General features: G+C 54.9%; 1 protein-coding gene across 1 annotated transcript in view; it reads left to right on the top strand.

Moving 5' to 3' along the window:
• Osbp (oxysterol binding protein) overlaps nucleotides 1–12,884 on the top strand; it is a 23,090-nt gene extending 10,206 nt beyond the window's left edge. The window contains exons 4-14 of the mRNA XM_004646906.2: nucleotides 575–773; nucleotides 969–1,071; nucleotides 1,306–1,360; nucleotides 1,542–1,673; nucleotides 5,816–6,061; nucleotides 6,231–6,351; nucleotides 9,339–9,442; nucleotides 10,431–10,526; nucleotides 11,053–11,234; nucleotides 11,648–11,868; nucleotides 11,956–12,884. Coding sequence (XP_004646963.1) covers nucleotides 575–773; nucleotides 969–1,071; nucleotides 1,306–1,360; nucleotides 1,542–1,673; nucleotides 5,816–6,061; nucleotides 6,231–6,351; nucleotides 9,339–9,442; nucleotides 10,431–10,526; nucleotides 11,053–11,234; nucleotides 11,648–11,868; nucleotides 11,956–12,098 — 1,602 coding nt within the window. The 3' untranslated portion in view covers nucleotides 12,099–12,884. The remainder of the gene's footprint in view (nucleotides 1–574; nucleotides 774–968; nucleotides 1,072–1,305; nucleotides 1,361–1,541; nucleotides 1,674–5,815; nucleotides 6,062–6,230; nucleotides 6,352–9,338; nucleotides 9,443–10,430; nucleotides 10,527–11,052; nucleotides 11,235–11,647; nucleotides 11,869–11,955) is intronic.
• Nucleotides 12,885–22,825: the final 9,941 nt, after the last annotated feature.

Here is a 22,825-nt window from a genome sequence, read left to right as displayed (position 1 = left end):
GCGGAGCCCTGGGCCTGCACGGGCAGCACTCGTGCCTCGTCCACGGGGAGCCAGCGGAGGCGCCAATGTGGTCACAGGTGAGCCCTTGCTCTTCATTCCTTGTGGTTGCTCATGCAGCCGTGTGGCTTTGAAGGTCAAAGCAGAATGAGTTTCCCTGTGTTTTATTCAGGGCAGAGTCCCTGCTTCAGCGTGCAAATTCCTCGTGTTTTGTCTTTCGGTTGCTTGATTTAGTGAGGAACTCACTGGGGCGGTTTTCCTGTGGTCCGTAGTGCGTGCGCTTGGTGTAGTTGTCATACGCTTGGCTTGGCGATGTTGTCACAAATGCCTTGTTTAGGTGTGCTGCCCCCTTGGTATTTATTTGGTTCTCATGACCTGGAAAAGACAAGAGACCGGTGACAAGCATGATCCCTTTTCTGGGTTTGACCTTGGTAGTGGCACAGAGCTGGCTGCCTAGTAATGGCGGAGGAACAGGGTGTCCTTCACTGTCATTTGCCAGCTGCGGTCCCCAGGACAAGTGGATTAGGAGCTCCAGGGCCCGGGGCGGGCTCTCTGACAGTCTGTGCTTTCTGGGCAGGCCTGCAGAGATTTCCTGGTGTTGGCCCAGACTCACAGTAAGAAGTGGCAGAAGTCGCTGCAGTATGAGCGCGACCAGCGGATCCGGCTGGAAGAGACCCTGGAGCAGCTGGCGAAGCAGCACAACCACCTGGAACGGGCCTTCCGCGGGGCCACTGTGCTGCCGGCCACCACCCCAGGCAGCGCCGGGCCGGGGAAAGGTAAGGCACTGGCTGGGTGGTGTCACCACCAGGACCCGCGCAGCTTGAGGTCAGGCGGAGCCCGAGCTCTGTTCCCTTACCCTCTGGCTTTCCACTCACGGTCAGATACTGGGTTTGTGGCTTGTGTTTAAAAGAGCCTGTCAAGCCAGGCATTTGGAGTAACTAGCTGAAGCAAGCGGGCTCCTCTGCTTGTAGGTCAGGGCTGCGCCGGCAAGGGGGACATGAGCGATGAGGACGATGAAAATGAATTCTTCGACGCCCCAGAAATCATCACCATGCCTGAAAGTCTTGGCCACAAGTAAGTGACCTGGGCTGGGCAAGCGAAGGGCGTGCATCCGATCAGCGGCGGCTTGCTGAGACCCGGGCCCCGCCGTGAGCGGAACATGGGCAGCTCGGACAGGCCCGCCGTGGTGGGTGTGGCACTCCATTCTCCCCTGGGTGTCCTCCCCCAACACCCATCGGTTAGTGGGCTCAGAGGAGCACTGGGGAGGGCCACACCGACTCCAGTCTTGGCTCTTTTCTGTCCCCGCAGACGCACTGGCAGCAACATCAGCGGGGCCAGCAGTGACATCAGCCTCGATGAGCAGGTAACGCAGCAGACGCTGTCGAGCTGAGGGCCCAGGGTGTGCTCCCTCCGGCTTAGAGTGTGTACCATGCTGGGGAGACAGGAGGTCCTGATTTATAAATTTTTTCGCACAGGGGAAGGGAAAGTTGTAGCAGATTTTCTCTTCTTTGTGGGTGACTGAATGGCCTTGTTCTCGCTCTCAGTACAAGCACCAGCTGGAGGAGACCAAGAAGGAGAAGAGAACCCGGATCCCGTACAAGCCAAACTACAGCCTCAACCTGTGGAGCATCATGAAGAACTGCATCGGGAAAGAGCTGTCGAAGATCCCCATGCCGGTGAGGTCCTCGCACAGCCGGCCGCTGCCGTGAGGGTCCCGGCCAGGCTCGAGCTGGGACGGCCCCTCCTGCGCGGCGTCAGCAGGCCCTCTTAGGTTTGCAGGTGTAGTTGTGGCAGTGGCCTGGCGAGTGTGCCTGTGTGCAGTGACCGCTCTTCCTAGCAGGTCCCCCTGCGGGCGTGCAAAGATAAACACAGCATGGCTGCTGTCTCTGTGAGGCGCACAGATTGAAAAAGACAGACATGGAAAGAGGTTGAAAAGATTCTCTGAAGATGTCAGGGAAATACAACCAGACATACACAGGGTTTGGGAACACGGAAGCAAAACCAAGTTGCCCAGCCCAGAGGCCAAGGCTGTTTCCATGGTGACCATGGCTTTGGGCTGACCCCCAGCCTGGGGTCCTCTGGTCTTGTCACAACCTTTGAAAGTGATCTTTCTAAAGGTCACACATGCAGTCCTGTCCCTCTGCTTAGAACCCTTTATGGGGTGTTGCTCTGCAAGCGTAGCCTGGAGACTTGCACGGCCTGCGTGTCCCTTGAGGCTGGGCCCAGTGTTTTCTCCTGAACTTCTCCAGTTCCTCCCTGACCCTTGGTCAGGCTCCAGCCGTTTTCGGAAGGCTGCAGCTCAGCCAGCCAGGCCAGCTGCCTCTGCCCTAAGCTCCAGTGAGTGCCCCTCTTCACATGTGGCAGCGCTGGACTCTCTCAGCCCGCATGCACTTGCTGAGGGCCGCCCATCGGCCTGGTACTGGCCCAGTATGTACGTTAGGCCCGGGTTCAGTAGAAAGACAGTGCGGGTCTGGGGATGCAGCTCTGTGGCACCGCGCCTGCCTGGCAAGCACAAAGTACCTAGTCACTTCCTGGTACCAAGAAAAAGATAGTCTGAATGTGTTGGTTCAAACCATAGGTTAGCAAACTGAGCCAAGAATGGTTTTTGAATTTTCTGATTTTAAGTGGTTGAAAATAATCCAAACACACGCACTTCTTGTGCTTAATGTCAGGAGTCTTCTGTGGGACCCAACAAATGCACCTTCCCTTCTGCCTGGGTGCGGCTGCCTTCCTGCTGCCCTGGCAGTGTGTGCAGGTGTGACACAGCGCGTGGCTCTGTGACCTTGGCTGTCCAGCCCTCTCTAGAGCAGGCGGCAGCCCTGCTCTTACACACCCCGGTCAGCCGCTTGCCCCTTGTGGAGCTCTGGAGGGGGTGGGCTAGGGCCAGCTCTTGGCCTGCGCTCAGGCCCAGCCCTCGGGTCCACAGCAGCTGCCATCTCCATGGCTGTGGGGGTCCACAGGTCAGCAGGAAGGGGAAGAAGACGGGCAGGCTCTGTCCGCAGAGGGCGCTGTCTGGACCCTTTGTAGCCCACGCCTTCTCATCTCCGTGGATGTAAATTCACTGCTGGAGAGGAGGCAGGCAGCGAGGATGTGGAGGCGACTGCAGGCTGTCACAGCGGGGACTTGGCTGTCTTTCTGCCCTCCTGATTTCTGCCTCCGACCAGACACCCGTCCTCACTGGCAGGTGCCGAGTAGTCTTCTGGTCCTCATACCTGATGCTTGGCCCAGGGCCTGGCTCTGGGAGAGCTTTCCACAGATGCTGAAGTAATGAGCTAACTGGGTCTTCAAAAGCAAATGGGTGTTCATGTCTAAATCTGTAGGATTTGTGTTAAAAAATGCTAGCCAGGAATGGGGATGTAGCTCAGGGATAGGTCTACCACTTTCCTGTGTAAGCAAGGCCCTGGATCCCAACCTAGAGCCACCAGGAATATGGTGACCAGAGACAAGAGAACCAGCTGGAGATTGAGATGAGGTGCTTGAGAGGAAGTGACGGGGGTGGGTGGGGGGACTGATGCCTTAGAAGTGGAGCCACTGAGGCAGCTGCTGGGACAAGGGACCTCCCTGCTCCCTGCCCTTCCTGCTAGACCCTGTAGGCATCTCTAGCAAAGTGCAGTCCCAGCCTCTGTGCAGAGCCTTCCTGTGCCTGCGCTGGGGGCTGGGGTCGCAACACGCCAGCTCCAGTGGCTGCCGCCTCAGTCTGCCTAAGCCAGGCTGGGCCCTGCCACACTGCGGTGAGGAGCTGGGCGGGGCACGGGGCTCTCCTGGCCCATCTTTCCCAGCTGCTGGGAGCTCTTGCAGGGTCCCATCCCACCTCAAGGTTTTGGCTTCCACCAGGCCACCGCTGGGCTGCTCATCCTTGCCCTGCTCGGCTTGGTTTCCTGCTGCTGCTGGTCTCTGGGTATCCCCTGGGCTGCCCGCCCCTCATCGCCCGGACAGCAGCTTTCCTGCTGTCTGCCTTTTGCGTCCTCAGATGCTTTTGTTTCTCTTTGGCCTCTGCACAGTGAGTGGCCATTGTGAAAGCGTGGGCCACGTAGAGACGCTGGTTCCTGGGACAGTCAGAAGGCAGGGCTGTGTGTGCGGAAGGCAGTGTTAGGTCAAGACACCGACTCGGGCCCGGGCATGGCTGTCTCGTCTAGTGGCCGCTAGAGAACAGCTTTCTCCAGCTTCGCAGGGCATGTGGGCATGTTACCTCATGGTGCCTGCGTTGTTGCCCCAAGAGGCGTTGGTGGCATAGTTAATAAACACCCTCTCGGATTAGGACTTGTTGTCTTGATTAGCTTCCTGGTGTCTGGAAGACGGTTTGCGGGTGAGGTGCCCTATTTGTAGGTGCCACTCCCAAAAGGTGAGCTGTAGAGCTGTCCCCAGGCTCTGCGTTCAGGTGAAGAGGCGCACAGAGAAGCAGGTGTTGGCTTTCTTAGACAGCGTGGGCCCTAAATAAGCGCACGCAGATGAGAAGTAGTAGTCGTGGCTACGCAGCCTTGTCCTGCATCCTGTTGGCAGACTTTTCTAGTGAAGATTGAAAGAGTGGTTTTGAGAGGTGACTACTATAGTCTGCAGCTCTGAGACTGGTAGGTAGAAGTGGGACAGAAATGGAAGGGGGCAGCGATGAAAGAAAAGCGGTGGCTTTTACCTACCTGAAGTCTGCTTAAGGCCACAACTGGAAAGTAGAAGGACATACTTCCGTTTCCCTTCTCTGCTGCCCTGTATGAAGTGACATTCAAGCTCATGCAGCTGTACTGCTGATTATATAGACTGTGGGCGAGCTTGGGGACCTAACTTCTTTTAGTGCAAATTGGTAATTAGTAAAGTACTTGAAGACGCTGAAAATATCCCGTAGAAGCTGTTGGCTCGTGGGCTGCGGGGTCGTGGTGTGGAGCGTGACGTGGATACGGTCTCTGGTAGGAGTCTCCACACCCAGCGGTGGCACAGAGCCCAGCACCCGTGGGGCTTCAGCGCCCCGACAGAGGCATCCCTGTGCACGCGTGCATACACGCTTGGCGATCATCTGGGAGGCAGTGCCCTGGGCAGGCTGCACCCCTCGGAGAGGCGTGTACACGGTGGGCTCAGCCCCGGCACAGGCATTCCCCACCCAGGTACAGCATTCCGGGCTCAGGAGACACTGGGACCCTGGCCTCACCCGGAGTCGCTGGGCTGAGCAGCTGGCTAGTGCAGGGCGGACGCTGGCCTGGGTAACCCTTCCATGGTCGGGGCATGGTTGCCCTTGTAGTTTAGGGTCCGAGCCAGGTGTGGTGGTGCACACCTGCAATCCCAGCACTTGGGAAGCAGGAGGATCTCTGAGTTTGAGACCAGACTGGGCTGCCCAGTGAATGCACAGCCAGACTGTCTCAGAAAGCCACAAACAGTTGCTGTCCTTTCTTTCCTCCTGCGAGATCTTTAAATACGTGCCTTCCTCTCAGTGTGCTTGTGCTGAAATTTGTTGTCTGTTCCGAATGCGCTCATTCGGCACACATCTGGCGGCAGCCTCCCGTGGTGCCCGGGTCTGCAGTGCTGAGCAGATGCGGCCCGGTTCCCACCTCAGAGCACACGCCGGTGGGCAGAGCGAGCACAACCCCGCCGCTTGCTGGCCGCTTGCTGGCTGCTCGCTGGCCGGAGGGTCAGCCAGAGGAATGGGCACTGCAGGTCTGCCTGAGAGCTGCTCGGCTGGCTCAGGCTGCCTTTTCCTCTCTAGGCTCGCAGACTTACTCCTCAGTGTCTCAGGGCCCATTTTTCCACCTGCACAAACACACACAAATGAAGTAAAGTAAACCGTCTCGCAGGTGTCTGGGCACAGCGTTTACATCTGCTCTTTTCCTTGTAGGTGAACTTTAACGAGCCCTTGTCCATGCTTCAGCGCCTTACTGAAGATCTGGAGTACCACGAGCTGCTAGACCGGGCTGCGAGGTGCGAGAGCGCTCTAGAACAGCTCTGTTATGTTGCAGCTTTCACCGTGTCCTCCTACTCCACCACTGTCTTCCGTACCAGCAAGCCATTCAACCCGCTCCTTGGGGAGACCTTCGAGCTGGACCGGCTGGAGGAGAACGGCTATCGGTCCCTGTGCGAGCAGGTAAGGGTGCTGTGTCCAGAGGAGGGGCTGGCGCTGGGGCTGCCCACCCTGGGGCTGCACTCGCCCAGTCTGCTTTTCCATCCGGGGGCCTTGGGGTGCTGGCTGCCAGTGAGGGCAGACTGCACCCTCCTCCTCTCTGCCGCCTTGACCCGAGCCTGTTCTCTCCAAGGTGAGCCATCACCCCCCTGCTGCCGCGCACCATGCTGAGTCCAAGCACGGCTGGACGCTGCGTCAGGAAATCAAGATCACCAGCAAGTTCCGAGGCAAATACCTCTCCATCATGCCCCTTGGTAAGGCGCCTGCACAGCATCAGCATGCAGGGTGGCGGGTCTCTGTGGCGTAGGCGGGCATGCTGGTGTGACCATTCAGCCAGATGTACTGGTGGGGACTATAGGGAATGATGAGGCTGCACCACAAGGCTTTGTTCCTGGCTGTTTGGCCAAGCCGAGAGCCCCAGCGAACATGGAGTCCAGCATGCGATTCTTAGAGCTGTCTTCTTGTGGCGTCGCCTCCAGGGCTCCGAGATGCGCACCTTGGGTCACATGGGGCTGCAGGGTAGGCTTTCTTGGCTGATTTTTCCCTTTCTTCTCTCTCCCTCTGGCCCATGGTCTGGGTTCCCTTTGTGCTTTAGCTGAATTCCAGGTAAGGTGAAACTATTTTAAGGCATTTGTAGATTACAGGTTAATTTTGTGTCAGGGAAATCTGTGGTGCAGACAGTGAGCAATGCCTTTGCACCGAGGGGATCGAGTGCCTTCTCCCTTGCTTTTATCGTCATAGAAATTATATATTTTATACATTGTGATCTCGTGTCTGGTTTGTAGTGCTACTTTATGCAGTTTAAATCATATTAGAGAAAAATTTGCAAGCGGACCACCTTTACATTGTGCTTTATGGAGTTGAATTGCAGTTTCCTCTGTGGCAGGACTTTGTATTTCCCTTCTCTTCCTTTCTGAATGTGTGTATGTGTGGTTTTTAGGGACCAGATTCAGGGACTTTGTACTAAACCCATTCCTAGTGTCTTTTTAATTTTTCATTTAAAACCAGGCTCTTGCTACGTTGCTGAGTTGTCCAGATTGTGCTTGAACTTGTGATCCTCCTGCCCCAGCCTCCCTAGTGCTAGGTATAGGACATGCTCCCCTACACCCAGCTTCTTTATTTCTTAGTGTAGATTTAGTTCTTACGAGGTAGATCTGCTAGTTATGAATCTACACAGTTTTTGTTGATCCGGGAGTGTCTTAATTCGCCTTTGTTTATGTAGAAATTCTGCTTTGACAATCTTTTCCTTGTCCTATTTTGAATATGTCAGCCCACTCCCTTCTGGCCTCTTGGGTTTTTCTTTTGGTTCAATTGTAATACGCAAAACCTGAATTTCAACATCTCTGCACTTCACCTACACAGTTCGGGTCTTCAGTATGGATGGCCAAGCAGCCCCAGGCCCCTCCAATGTGCAAAACAGAAACGGCCCGTGCAGCAGTGGCTCCCCGTCCTCCCTCCCTCCCCTGAGGCCCTGGAAACCACCATTCTGCTCTCTGATATGAGTACTCTAAGGAACTTTATAGCTCCAGTCATGTAGTATTTGTTTGTCATTTGTTGTTGTTATTTTCTTTGAGCTAGGTCTCACTATGCAGTTCAGGCTGGCCTTGAGCTCACTGTGTAGTATAGGATGGTCTTGAATTCACCACGATCCTCCTGCCTCTGAGTGCTAGGATCGCAGGGGTGTGCCACCATGCCGGCGGGTCATGGTGTACTTGTCCTTTTGTGATTGGCTTGCTCTCAGCATGCGGTCTTCAGGGTGCATCCACTTTGTAGTACTGGCAGAGCTTCTGTTCAAGGCTGCGCAGTGGTCCATTGTACATAGAGACTGTGATTTGCTTGTGTGTGCATCTGTCGGTCGACGCTGGGTGGCTTCCTTGTGTAACTACTGTGAATAGCTCCCAGAGACCCTGCTCTCCGTTTTTTGGGTTTTTTTTTTTTTTTTTTTTTTTTTTTTTTTTTGGTAGATACCCTGTCTTGGTTACTTTTCTCTCGTTGCTTTGACAGAATACCTGACATCCAGAATTAAGGAAGGAAAGGTTTATTTAGCTCACAGTTAGCAGAGGTTTCAGTCTGTAGTCAGCTGGCTCCAAGGCACAGTGGCGCTTGGCTGAGGGCAGCAGTTCATGGCGGCGGTGGAGGGAGGCGCAGCAGAGCAGCGGCGCGCAGCTAGCAAGCCTCTGCCTTCTGCTGTGCTCTCGGCAGGCTCTCTGCCCCAGGGCAGGGACGGGTGTAGCACTCACACCATAAGCTCAGCGTTGGGTCATGAATTCATCACCTAGAAGCCTGCCCTGAGCGCGTGAGGCTTTGGGGGCACAGCTAGACGCAAGCCATAACATACCCCAGAGGGGAGTTCCTGTATCAGCCTGGGCTGCACAGTCAGTTCAGGGTTGTGGACCCAGTGTCCACAAACTGGAAGGAGGGAGCGAGGGAGATGGGCCTACACCACAGCTGCCATGTTGTTTGTATTAGTGGTGACAGAGGGAATTTCGAATGCAAGCATTGCTGGATTGATTATTTTTTTATTTTTTATTTTATTTGTGTGTGTGTGTGTGTGGCCAGTTCAGCCCACCAGGGGGCGGGGCTGGCTGGCATGTGGTGCTGGGGGATTGAACCGCGGTCCCTTGTGCTTTTGCTAAGCTTGTTCTAAGTAGGTGCTTTAGACCACTGAGCCATCTCCCCAGCCCTGGATTGATTATATTGTTGGCTCTGTACATAAATGTTTCGTTGGCTGTGTACATAAATGGATAGCTCAATGGCACAGGCATCTGCTTGGCGAGCTCAAGGTCCCAAGTCAAGAAAAATACATTTGTTTATTAAGTCCTCATTACCTGTGCTGAGAGCACTGCCTGTGTGCTGGTGCTCACTGGAGACTAACTCAGAGGAGCAGGAAACACGGCCGCGCGCCGGTAACGCCACGCGTTCTGTTGGGCAGAGTGCAGGTACTGCTGCCCTGTGTGCGAGTGACAGAACCAGCCCAGGTGGGGCACGGTCTCTGAGTCTGCTGGCACTGACGGAGGGTGAGCCTTGCCATGTGCTGTTGTCCTCCTAAACGCCAGTAGGACCGGGGAGATGGCTCAGGAGAATAAGTGCTTGCCTGGCAAGCCCAGGGTCCCGAGTCCAATCCCCGGTACTGCATAAACAAAAAACCAAGACGCCAATGGAGCGCACCGGCACCTTGTCGGCCCGGGTGCACTGCGCTGCTGTCCTCCGCCTGTCTCAGCTGTGCGCCTCCCGCTTCCAGGTACCATCCACTGCATTTTCCATGCCACGGGGCACCACTACACCTGGAAGAAAGTCACCACGACAGTGCACAACATCATCGTGGGCAAGCTGTGGATAGATCAGGTGAGGAGAGGCCCTGCGCTGCCCACCCAAGGTCCCCTCCGGGCGCGTCCTCACTCTGGCTCATCAGTGCCGCCTGAGGACTTTGTGTCCTGCACTAGTGCTACCTCCATGTTCTCAGTCCCCGTGCCACACTTCCGTCTGTGAGTGGCCACATTGTAACACTCACCTGTGAGGACCACACTTTGGGGATCCCTCTGAAGGAAGGAGAAAGTAATCAGTGCAGCACCCTGTTAAAGGCGAAAGATGGGTGTGACCCAAGAAGACAGCATGAGCCCCCATCACACATGTGCTGCCCGCCCACAGCTAGGTGCTGGGGTTGCAGTCAGAAGGCGTCCAGGGCTCCTGTGGCCTCTGCCACAGAAGACAGTGCCACGCACGCAGGTGGGATGTAGCACAGCGCACAGGGTGGCCTAGGGCAGTCCTAAAGCTCCATTAGTTTGCTGTTGAGGCCATGGCTGCAGAAAATTCTGAGAGGAGTGCCGTGTCTTTTGTTGTTGGTTGGTACCGAGAACTGAACTCAGGACCTTACGCTGGCCAGGCAGCACTTGTGCCAGAGTCCCTGGCGAGAGTGCTGTCTGCTGAGCAGCAAGCAGGGGGTTAAGCTGAGGCTTGCGCATGGCTGGGGATCCCAGAGGCCGCCAGGACTAGGGAGTAGATGGAGAAAGGCTCACTGCGTGTGACTTGGAGACAGCAGAGTACTTGGGCCTCAGCAGCAGAGTCTGTGAAGGGATTGGCTAGGGACAGTGGACTGGTGTGAGTCAGCGAGTGTGCTGAGGGGCCAGCCGTGCCGCCCGGCCTGAGAGCCGGCCAGCGTTGGCCTCCGCTGGCACCCCGCAGTTACGGAGGGCCCTGCAGCCTCCGCCGAGCGTAGCTGAGGCTGCAGCCCTGAGTGGGGCAGTGCCCGAGCATCCTGCTGAGGACAGGGAGGCGTGGGGCTCCGGTCCTCCGGGCTTCACACAGCTAATCCGTGGTTCTTTTCATTTTGCAGTCTGGTGAAATTGATATTGTAAATCACAAGACAGGAGACAAGTGTAATCTTAAATTTGTTCCTTATAGCTACTTCTCTCGGGATGTAGCAAGAAAGGTAAGATGGAATTTGAGTTCTGTTCACTTGCCTGCGCGTCCCTCGGGTGGTGGTCTCTGCACACAGTGCCAGTGTGGGGGTAGACGCATACCCTGCGGGCGGCAGCTCACAGAAACCAGACTTGGGAGTGCTTAGCTAGCCGGCACCCCAGCTGTGGTGGTCCGCAGGAGCGGGGCTGTGCCACCCTGCACGGTGACCTCATTTCTTGTAGGTAACCAGCGAGAAGTAAAAGTCAAGAGCATTGAGGGCCAGAATGCCAGTCAGTTGCTTGTCTTTGTATCCTTGTCTCAAAAGCCCCTCCAGCCAGGAATCCAGTGTGTGCTTGTAATTTCAGCACTCCGAGAGGCTGAGGCGGCGGATTGCGAGTTGGAACCCATCCCAAGTGACTTAGTGAGACCCTGTCTTGAAATAAAACATGAAAGGCCGGCGCTACACATCAGGGGAAAACCCTTGGCACAGCTCGGTTACCGCAGCGACAGAACCTGGCCTGGGACCTCCGCGCTAAGCTGTGCTCTCACCCTTGCAGGTGACAGGGGAGGTGACCGATCCGTCAGGAAAAGTGCACTTCGCCCTTTTGGGGACCTGGGATGAGAAAATGGATTGTTTCAAAGTACAGCCAGCCACGGGCGAGAATGGGGGTGATGCCCGGCAGAGAGGCCATGAAGCTGAGGAGAGCAGGGTCACGCTGTGGAAGCGGAACCCCCTGCCGTGAGTACCAGGGTGGCCCTTACTGGGGCAGGTGTCCTCACAGAGTGAGGCGAGGGAACGTGGAGAGGTCATCAGGCCGTGTGTGGTGCTGCGCGGGGGTAGCTCACCTTGTCCCTAGGAAATGTCCTCCCTGAGGTGTGGCCTGGGACTCCTGAGCTCCTGTGGCTTGGAGCAGAACTCCCCAAAGCCAGTCGAGAACGCCCAGAAGCCCCCAGACGGCATCAGGGGCTCTGGAAGTGAGACGGAGGCTGCCGTGCTGCCAGCCTCTGTTCAGATTGGGTCCGAGGGCGCGCCAAGATCCTGGGCAGCGCTTCCCCGCGCAGGTGTTGCCCGGCCCGTGCTGTGGCTCTCCCAGGCTTCCTTGGGGCCGGGCTCCAGCGTTACCTTTTCTCTTTCTCATCCCTTACTTCTAGGAAGAATGCAGAAAACATGTACTACTTTTCAGAGCTTGCACTCACTCTCAACGCCTGGGAAGGGGGCACTGCGCCCACAGACAGCCGGCTGCGGCCTGACCAGCGGCTAATGGAGAACGGGCGTTGGGACGAGGCCAATGCAGAGAAGCAGCGCCTGGAGGAGAAGCAGAGGCTATCCCGGAAGAAGCGGGAGGCGGAGGCCATGAAGGCCTCGGAAGACGGTACGGGTGCCTTCTGCGCTGTGCGAGTCCCAGCGTCAGCGGGGGTGGTGGGCTACAGCCCTGACCCCGTGCTTCCCCTCTCTCCAGGCACACCCTATGACCCCTACAAGGCGCTATGGTTTGAGCGGAAGAAGGACCCTGTCACCAAGGAGCTGACCCACATTTACCGGGGCGAGTATTGGGATTGCAAAGAGAAGCAGGACTGGAGCTTGTGTCCGGACATCTTCTGACGCAGCCCGGACAGGCAGCACTCAGAGCGGAGTGGAGGGCAGGACATGGGAGCTGGCGGGTGGCTGTCTTAACCGATCACTTTGTCCAAGTCAATCACCTGAGCAGACACCGTGGTGTGATTGGCTGGTGGCCTTAGCTGACTGACTCCGAGTCGCGCCTGGACGCCTGGTGGCTCTGGCGAGGGAGTGGCAGCAGGTTCCCCAACGTGAGCCTGGCATCCCTGGCTCTCCTGCTTCCGCTGCCTGTGACGGCGACAGCCTCGACTGCCTCTTGTTGCACCCTGCTGGGCCACAGTCTTTGGAAGGTTGGGATCTACAGGTGGTTTGGTGCTGTCCAGAGCAAGAGCTGATTTGAAAATCGCTTCAGAAAGACACGGAAGAGGACTCAGCGAGGGGGCTGAGAGCGGCTGCGGGGTGACCCTGAGAACCTTGTGTGCAGCTGGGCGCTCGGTGGGCCGGAGACTGCGGCTGGCCAGGCGGCTCGCTCCACCCGTGAAGTTCCTGCCCTGGACCGGGAGATGCCCCTGCCCGTTTCCATCATGCTGGCGGCAGCAGCTGCTGTGCGGGCTCCCCAGGCCTCGAGGGCAGAAGAGTCTGCAAGAGGACGTGTCCTCACTCCGAGCTCTCCCTGGACAGCGCTGCCTGGCCTGATGTCCTCCAGGATGGGAGGGGCCTTCACCTGAACCAACAAGCGTTTTCACCATCTCTCAAGCCCCACGGACCAGAGCCAGCTCTGGAATAATGTGTTAATACCTGTATATTATATATATGTAGAGAAAAATCTAATTTTTTGTTTGATTCCCTGCTTCCTATTAAGAATCTTGCTTTGCATAGCCCTAGTCTTCCCAGGACTCTGGCCGTGTGGATATGGAGGGCCCAGTCGGGGGAGCTTGGGTCCCCTCGGCCTGTTCCGAGCAGGACTGGGCCGTCGTCTGTAGCCTGGCCGGCCGCCTTTGCTGCAGGAGCTCTGGCCGACCTGGCGACCCGACTCCAGTGAACCCCACTCTCCCCTGCCTCTTTTCTTTGGTTAGGAAGAGCGTAGGTGGAAGGTGGGGCTGTGATGCCGGCAGTAGGCCGAAGCCCAGAGGACGCCTTCCTTGGAGGAGGGTGGTCGCAGGCTGCCCTGCCGGCCCTGGCTTCCTCTGGTGCGGTGGGGTCCTTGTGGGCTTGTTCAGGAGTTGCCCCCCAGGCGAGCTGCCTTGGTTGAGGGTCACAAATTGAGGTGCCTTCCTAGTATGCTTCTTAGTGGTTTTGTTTTTGTCCTTAACTGCTGCGCCTCAGCCAGTGAGGTCGGGGGAAATAGCATTCCAGAGGAAGCCACCCTCCACCCTCGGGCTGGGAGCTTTCTCGGTGAAGTAGTACTTCGCTCCTTCCCCGCCCGCCCGCCCGCCAGGCCCAGCCACGATGAGCAGAAGGGTGGGCTGTGGGGGAGCTGCTCCCGAGCTCGTCTCCCGCACAGGCTAGGGCTGCAGGCAGGGGCCCGGGCCCCGAGGGAGCCCCCCGCACACCTGCTTTCTTCCTCACCGCCTGCACTACATTTCCGCCCGCCACCCGCCCCTGCTAATGGAAGAAGCGTAGCGCCTTCAGGGGGAGTCAAGTCACAGCAAACAGAACTATATATATTTTCAGTTTTTTGCCTTATTGCTTTTTTTCCAAAAAAAAAAAAAAAAAAAGAAAGAAAGAAAAACCTACTAAATTAAATAATTTTTAAAAAGCAGTATCGCTTGATTTGCTTTTGTTCTGCTAGGCAGGAAGTGGTGTGGACAGGGGAGGAGAGTGGGTCGGTGGCAGTGCCTTCTGGGAGTCTGGGAGCCCCAGAGCCGTGGGCTTTGGAAACAGCTGATAGGAAAGCCTGGTAGTTCAGCTCTACCACACAGGGAGCTGAGGGCAGTGTGTATGTGTGGCTTTTAATCTTTTTGAGACAGGGTTTTACTTGCAGAGTTCAGGCTGGCCTGGAGCTCACTTTGTGGCCCAGGCTGGTCTCAAAGTTGAAGCAATCCTGTGTGCTGGGATTATAGGTATGCACCTCTATCCCTGGCTTTGAGGATTAGTTTTTTGTGGGGTTTTTTTGAGTACTGGGAATCTTGGCCTTACCAGGCAGGTGCTTGTGCTTCTGAGCTATGTCCCTGGCCCTTGAGGATTCGTTTTAACAGCTCCCAGCATGTCAGTGTTCAGTGTTTTTTGATGCTTCATTTTGGCATTGAGAAATAATTGCCAGTGCTTTTTATTCTGTGCCCTGCTTTACCTCAGAAATAAAAATTAGGAGCTGGAGGTGTGCTTCAGGGCGGAGCACTTGCCTGGCATGTGTGGGGCCCTGGATTCAATCCCCAATACCTCAAAAAAAAAAAAAAAAAAAAATCAGAATTTCCTTGGAGCTGATTTCTCCTGCCCCCTTAGATTCTTCGGCTCTGAGCTGTTTTGCCAAAAGGTTCGGATCGTGCTTTTTGCAGTGTAAGCTGCTGGTGCTGATGGAGGCTGGAGGAGGGCCCCGACCTGAAGACCACTGGCTTGGACTTTCTGTGAGGCCCATGTTCAGGGAGGCTAGGCACAGTAGCCCGGCTGGGAGCGCAGGGACCAGAGCAGGGCAGGCCGATGCTGCTGCCCCTCGTGGGAGCACGGCTTAGAAAGTGCCGTGCTGAGGCTGCAGGCACCAGGGCGGGAAGAGCCCTCGCTGTCACATGGCTGGTCAGTCGCAGGAGTGCCATCAGTGACCTCTGACCATGTCCTGGGAGGAGCTCTGGATCACAAGGTTACCCTGCAGCAGGCCGAGCTGGTGCGTCAGTCATGGGCTGACCCTGAGGTTCTGTGCAGTGTCCTTCAGACCAGCCACCACAATCCCAGCCTGCTGTGGCTTCGTGTCCACAAAATTGCCTTCATCTTGTCATTTTTCTACCCTGTTCGATTTGCCTGACTCCTGTTGGTGGGTTTGATTTCTCTGAAAGTTTTTCCCCCTGCAAGATGAAAACCGCAGTTGGTGCTTGACACTGAGAACCATGTCGTGTGCTCCTGAGTGCCACCACGGTGTGCCGCTTCCTGTGTATGTTGGGCATGCGGAGGCACAGCCGTGCATGCCCCTTCCTGTCACCCTCTGGGAAGGGAGTCCTGAGGGTCTAACTGCAGATACTTCCCCACGGCTACAAATTATCACATTCTTTGGGACTACAAATCTCACAGAAACAAATACATGTGTCGAAGGGCGTGAGAGCCAACAGGATATATAGAAAAAAGTGAACTTCAGGAGCAGGTGTGTAGCCTGCGGAACTCCGTTAAGTGTTACTGGGATTTACAGCGCTCATGTAAACGCCTTCCCGTCTGGAGCTTGAACCCTCAGCTCCCTCCTGTAGGGAGGCCGGAGGAGGCTTCCTCAAAGCCCAGACACAGAGGTGCTCCTTGTGCTCAGTCCACAGACTCGGCCTCCGCCTTCGTGACTTCAGGAGTTACCGGGAAACATCCTCGAGGCGGCGGGGAGTGTTTTCATTCACCCTGCGTTCATTCATGCATGCACGCATCCTTCCATTTACCCAGTACCCATAGCACAGCCTCTTCTGTGACATAGACTGAGTGCGGGTGGCAGAAAGAGCTTAAACAGGCAGCTGCAGTCTGGTCTGATAACGGTGTAAGAGCAGTGGCGAGGGCAGAGGCACTGCGGGAGCGGGGGGCTGAGCGCATTGGGTCCAGCGGGGGTCGGGGGGGGGGCAAGGACAAAACGCTGCACGGACAAAATAAAGAGGGAGGTCCGAAAGAGCCTTCTGACTCTGGGCGAGTGCGGGAGCGGCCTGTGTTTGGGGCCCACGGGGAACAAGGAGGTGGTGCTGGGGAAGGGCAGGGCCCGAGCTCTCGGGCTGGGGCTTGGAGTTTGGGCAGGAAGATGGGTTGCAGTGCAGAAGGTGATGGGTAGCTTAGAAACTCAATTAAGAGGTTGGAGAAGATGGCCATTCCAGAAATAACCAGTTATGGTTCTTATCTAGGTGTTCCCATAAAGGCTCATGCACTCATAGGTGGGGCTTTGAGGAGGTCACTGGATGACAGGGCCATGATACTCATCAGGGTGGGTTCATTTACTCCTGAGTTACCTAGATGCTACTGGGAGGTGGGGCTTGGAGGAGGGGTGGGGCTGGGGCGTGGCCTGGAAGGGGTGGGCGTGGCCTGGGAGGGTGGGGCCGGGGCGTGGCCTTGGAATCTGTGGCCCTCTTCCTCCGTTGATCCCTCTGTTTCCCCCTGCCCTTCCAGGAGCTGTCCCTCCTCACAGCCCCACTGCCATTACTTAGAGCCAGCTGACTACAAACTCTGAGCTAAAACAAACCTCTCCTCCTTTAGTCTGTGGCTGTCAGGCACTGTGTCCTGGTGATGAGCAAGCAAAGACAAGGGGCAGTGCTTGAGCGTGGCCACCGGCGCGGATGTGCTAATGCGACACATCTGGAAGGAAACAGAATTTCAGTTTCTGGGCTTTTGTTGGAGGTGACCGGAATACCAGAGATGTTCAAAGTGGGGTTTATATGTAGGAGCTCCATTTGTGTGAACACAGATGAGAAAACAGGAAACGGCAGGTTGAAATCACTCGGCCAACTTGGATATATGCGCGTGTGTGTGCTGAACCTCACCAGCAGGCCTCTGACATTGTTACCTAAGCAGGCCCTGTCCGGTCCCGCCTCATACACAAGGGGGCAGGTGACCAGTGGATGACTTAAGCCCACGCACCAAGCGCAGGCAAAGATGTGCCCTGGTGCCAGTTTTCCAGCACACCGCAGTGACCGTCAGCGCAGTTGTGAAGGTTGAGAAGCTCCGTGCTTCGCGGCGGCTCCTCTGCTCACGTAGCACGAGTCTCAAGTCAAAGGTCCCGGGCTGATTCTCATCGGCTGGCCCTGGGGACAGTCTGCTTGAGCTTGTTCCTGTGCTCTGCAGTGAAGGTCGGCAGCCACCCGGCGCCCACACACTGTCCGCTTCGCATGGCCTCTGCTCCCCTCTGCCTTTGTGCTCCGTCTTTCCTGCAGTTTCTGTCTCTGAGTCCCTTCTACAACCTGGACAAGAACCCTCGGCTCTTACAAGGCTCGGGCAGTTAGCCGAAGCCCATGCAGATAGTTACGCATGTTCGAGTCACTTGTGTTGACTTCTCCTAGGCGCAGGAGTGAAATCCATCATGCTTGTGCATCCAGGGAAAGCGCGTGTGGTGTTCTGCACCTGTCATCCCAGCTGTCTGGGAGGCTGAGGCAAGAGGATTGCAAGCTTGAGCTCAGCCTGGGCAATTTAGTAACTTAGTGAGATCCTGACTCAAAGTAAAAAGGGCAGGATGTAGCTCTGTGCAGAGGACCTGGGTTCAATGTCCAGTACCAGGTGGGACAAAAAATAGTCACACGGATAAGGCAGGGCACTTAGTTGACTGGCAGGTATCTCAGGGCCACTTTAGGAATTTTCCTTGTACATCTTCCCAGGACAGGCAAAAAAGACGAAGTGTAAGCTAAACTAATGATGGACTCTCGAGTGTGGAAGCCTTTGGCGCCGTCTCCTGTGGGCAGGACAGCCATGTGCGTGTCAGCCGGCAAGCGTGCTCTCCCAGGCTCTGGAGCACAGTGACCTGGAGCCCCCACACCCAGCCTGCTGTCTGTAAACTAGATTAAGGCGTGCATGCTTCTGTCTCAGGCTACGTACCGTGCTCACACCTACTTGTGAAGTGGCTCGAAGCGCTGACGTATTCTAATTATTCTAGTTACTCAGAACCACTTTCTTGGGAGTTAATCTAAGGATGCAAAATTAAGAAATGGGAGGTGGAGGGGACTAGAGTCAGCAAGTTGGGGACACTATTAAGAGCACAGCTTGCTTTTTAGAGGGAGAAGGGGCCTCAGTCAATTCCATTTCTCGACAATATGCATTTAAAGATTTTCCCAGAAGACAAGTAGGATTAAAGAAGTATTCTGGTGGATTTAAGTATTGCGGTCAACTTGGAACATCCAGCTGAACCGAATCCGCATGGTGCTGGGTGTTGAAGGCCCACCTGAGGGCTGTTGCCAATGGCATGAAAGAAGTGGACAGGAAGGTAGCGCTGTTGATTCAGAGGAGCTTGTCACACTGGCCTTTGTGACAGGAGCTCGGCTGTTCTCAGTGTTGGAGGAGTTCGGGCCTGACTGTCGCTGAGGATGGCTGCAGTTCTTCTCCAGGAAGCTCTGGCCCTTACCGTGAGCATCGCTTCCTGGCCCAGCGCAGGTCCCTCAGATCCTTCATCCCGCTGGCGCAGACTTTCTAGCTTCCAGCCTGGCCTTTGGGCCTTCCCAGTGCAAATACTTGATACAGACCTGCATGGGACGTTGTCGTGGTTGCTAGGTCTCCAGATGGACTTGCGGGGGACATTCCTATGGGCTGTAGGCCTTTATCTGGACTCACGCAGGACACTGCAGTGGGATCCAGGCCCTCAGCCTGAGTCTCTGAAGCTCTAGTGTGTGGACAGATCTGCTGCACTCTTCTGCCTTTGTTTGGGTGATGGTTATAAAAATACTCCTACAGAGTATGTGTCCTGTTTTAAATCCTTTCCTATGTAAACTCTGACCATAATAAATATATTTTTAATGTGAGATTTAGCATATCAGTGCTTTCAATAAATACCATGTCACCAATACTACAAGAGGAGACAATGTTGTAAGTCGAACTGTGACATCTTTCCAAATGGCCTTTCTGTGCATTTTAAAATTCTTTATTGTTTTGGTTTTCTTGTGTTTTTCTTTTCTTTTTTGCATTGTCGAGTATCCAACACAGGCCTTGGCACTTGCCAGACCCTCTTCCAAATATTTCTGGTATCCAAATTGATTATATATGTAAAAAGAAATTTACAAGTTCATAACTTTGGACCTTGTGACATCTGCCTTCTTACAAAAACAGCACATTATGCATATTTATTCATATGTAAGTATTTGAATAATCAAGGGGAAAAATAATGAAACCTAGGAGGAAAATTGGACGAAACAGATCACGTCATCCATATAATCCAGTGCTGTACATGGATCAGTACAAAGCATGAGTTAGAACTGGTCCATGTAAATGCCATGGGGGTCCCACAAAGATTTTTTTTTTATCCTGACTCAGGTTTATTTGTACAAAGAGCCCAGGAGGACACCAGCCCTGCACAGATGGCACCCCAGGGCTCACACCAGTCCTTCTGTGTTTACATCAGCAGATCAGAGGCTTTCACTGTGGAGCCTTCATGGGGGCTGGGCACCTTTGGGGGCCCGGGCCTTGGCTGGAGCCTGGGCCTTCTGCCAGCAAGGCCTGCGACCCTTGGTGATGCGGGCTCAGATACGCTTCCCAAGCTTGGGGTGGCAATATAGGCAAGTGGAGTGAGCCTGCAGTTTACTCTCTTTGGAAGATCTTGGGCTTGACCTCCTCGGGCTTGACGAGGGCCTTGGTAGCCTCGGCGCGTGCACTCAGGGCCTTGGCATTGTTCACTTGCATCTTCTTGAGGCCCTTCTTGACAAAATGCATGTTCCTAAGGAATTAGGGATCGACCCCCTTCAGACATTTGTGTCTTTGTGATTGAGGTTTCTTTTTCTTTTTTTTTTGGCGGAACTGGGGATTGATCTCAGGCCTTTGTGCTTGTCAGGCAAGTGCCTATTCTACTGAGCTATTTCCCAGCCCCGATCAGGGGTTCTTGATGCCACTTCTGTGCCATTTTCAGGACTGGTTGTGCGCGCTGTGCTTCTTGGACTTGGCCATAACTGCACTGTGAACTGCGGCTGCCAAGCACTTGGAACCAGAAGAAAAGAAAGCCTGCCTACAAATCATTTTTCTATGAGGAAAATTTCAAGTCAACCGAAACCCTTAGCAAGGCAGTCGTCTTACACTAGGGGGCTAAGTATCTCCATGTGGGCCTGCCTTATGTTTCTTATGAGCTGGTGTTTAGTTGCATCCATTCACCTATAAAAGCTTTGAGTTTATCTTTTTTGTTTTTTATAGCGGAGTAACACACCATTGTGTAAAAATACCACATCTTTTTTATCCACTACTCAGGTGATGGGTATTTGTGTTGTTTCCAAGATTTACCTATGACAAATTGCGCTGCTACAAATACAGGTGCACACATATCACTGTGGTCTGATGTTTTCAGTTTTGGAAAAATACCCAGGAGGAGAATAACTGGGTCGAATGGGACCTGTACTCCTACTTTTCTGAGGAATCGCCACACTGATTTCCACAGCGGTTGCACCAGCCTACACTCCCAGCAGCAGTGGACAAGGGTTCATTTTTCCCCACAGCCCCTCCAGCATCTGCTATTGGTTGACATCTTGATAGCCATTCTTTCTGGGGAAAGAGCAGATAAAATCTGAAAGGTACAATGCATACTGTGAAAGGGAAAGAATCTGGTCAAAAGGAAGGAGCAACTGGGATGAGGGAAGAGAAAAAGAAGGGGGAAAAAAGTACACGTGTATATACTCTCGATAGCTTAGATAACTGTACTGCTGATTTTTACTGTTCTATTGAAAGGAACACAGTGCTATTTTTTCTTTTTAATTTTTGGAGCCAAACTTGTATACTTATATCTGGTAATCTGAACAACTACTTTAAAGACAATATACTATATAACTATTGTTGAACCCCTATCATTTTGTTTAGTGAAGTTGTGTATTGTTCCTATTTTTTATATTTTTTTACTCTCTTACAAAGAAGCAAGAACAGTTTAAAAAACTTTTGTAACCCACTTAAGACGTTCGCTCCAGCTGAACTTACAGTGACCTTTCCTGGTGTCCTAAACAAATGCTGCACTGTACTAAGTTAGAGAAAAGCTCTCGAGGGTGGCTGAAACAGCTCCGTTGGGACAGCATTAGATGGGAGATCTAAAGGCCCCTGGTTTGATCCTGGGTTTTGGCAGTGACCTCATGGTGGCTCCAAGCATGCCTGCCCTGTGTTGTTGCTTTTGATTTCCAGGCAAGTAAATACTGAGTGCTAGCACTGCGGCCGATGCTCAGCATCGTGGGCTGTCCTCCTTTCTGCGGTTCTCAGCCATGTGCACCTTGTTCTGACCCTGAAGCAGCTTCCCCTTCGCCCTCGCAGTGTGCAAATGTATTTGCTTCTACTGCCAATTTTAGGGTTTTCTGTACCTGGGAAGGAGGAGCCCAGAGACACAGATCAAGGGGGCCTCAGCTGCCCATCTGTCCCCTGGAGCTGGCCACATTCCTCTTTGGGGCTTGCTGAGAGGACCTGTCAAACTGGAGGCTCAGGACTGGATCCTGATTTTAAAACTAGCAGCTGGGCATCATAGTGCACGCCTGTCAACCCAGCAGTCGGGGGCTGAGCGAGGAGGTGGCCCCAAGTTTGAGGCCAGCCTGAAGTGCACATGGAGACCCTGTCTCAAACCAAAAGGCAAAAGAACAGCAGCAACGCAGCTTTGTAGGACGCTGGGCCAGCTCTCTGATCAGCCAGCTGCCTGAGCCCTGGGTAGGGGGATGAGGTCTGGTCCTCACACATGAACAGCTCACGTACGGCGAAAGGCAGACGGGAGACCTGGGCGTGGGGGCCTCTGCTAAACCGCTGAGTCGCTAGAAGATGGTGGGGGTGGGGCTCGGTCCACTGCGGGCCTTGGCTCTCTCTGCACAGACGCACTTTATTACGGAGCGTTTGGAAAATCCAACCATGACCCAAAGGTAGGAAACCGAGGTGGTGGCCTAATAAACGGGGCAGTGCGAGCTCTCAATAACATGTGTGACTGGTCATTTTATTGGCCCGTGTGCCTAGAGATAATCAGTGGTTTGCCCCAGAAGTTCTTGTGAAGATACTTGTTTTAAAGCTAGGATTATCGATTGCATCAGTAGACTTTGGGAAAAGGTGGTTGTGACCCCTACAGTTACCCGGAGCCCCGAAGAGCAAGGATTTGTGGAGACAAAGAAGGGGTTCTCAGAACTGACAGAAAACTGCCTGCGCCTCCAGCTCACTGCCCCGTGGAACTTGGATTCCAAATGCAGCCTCAGCTCACTTCAATTTCAGATTAAGCCTGCTCCACGGGTTTCAATTTAACAACCTCCACATTTGTTCAGAACAAGTTTACAGAATCTCTAGGTGCGTTTTCTTCTCAATCTCTGCTGTGGTTGGAACCCAAATGTCCTCCCAAAGCAGCAGTGCTGGAGGCTCGGCTGCAGCTAAGGGAATCTGAGTAACTCAGTCTCGAGGCCTCTAAATTCATCAGGTGGATTATCGATGGCCTGGTTCACGGCCCCGCGGGCTCCGCGGCACGGGGCGGAAGGAGTCCTGGAGTCTACCTTGGGCCTCCAGCTTCCAGCGCATCCTCTGCCGCTTCCCTGGCTCCTTCCGGTCCTGCCCCCGAGCTGCCCCGAGGCCAGAGCTTTCCTCTGGGGAGGGAACAGGGGGGCCGCCCTGATCCGAGACCCCAGCCCAGCGTGCCTGCGCCCGGTGTGCTCTCCAGCTGTCATTCCGCCCTCCGGGCAGCCACGCGCCCCCTCCCGCCCAGGCCCCCGACAGAGCCGCCGCGTCCGGCGTCCCGCCCACGCCCCCTGCCTCCCGGCCCCGCAGCCACGCACGGGCGCATCTGGCCGCGAACCGCGCGACCCCGCCCTCTGCTCAGCCTCCCGCCGCGCCGCCGCCCCCTGTCGCTTCCGTCCGCTAGACGCTCTTCGCGCCCCCGGCCGGCAGCACGGCTCAGTCTCACTTCACGCGGAGCCCCCAGGGCCCCGGGCTCCCCCACACCCGGCCGGCCGCAGCCCGAGGGCGCCGGCGGTGCAGCGGGCCTCGCC

This window comes from Octodon degus, unplaced genomic scaffold (assembly GCF_000260255.1).
Source record: "Octodon degus isolate 3935 unplaced genomic scaffold, OctDeg1.0 scaffold00283, whole genome shotgun sequence".
Classification (NCBI taxonomy): domain Eukaryota; kingdom Metazoa; phylum Chordata; class Mammalia; order Rodentia; family Octodontidae; genus Octodon; species Octodon degus.
The sequence above is the reverse complement of the archived record's forward strand: the minus strand, read 5'-3'. Positions and strand labels throughout refer to the sequence as shown.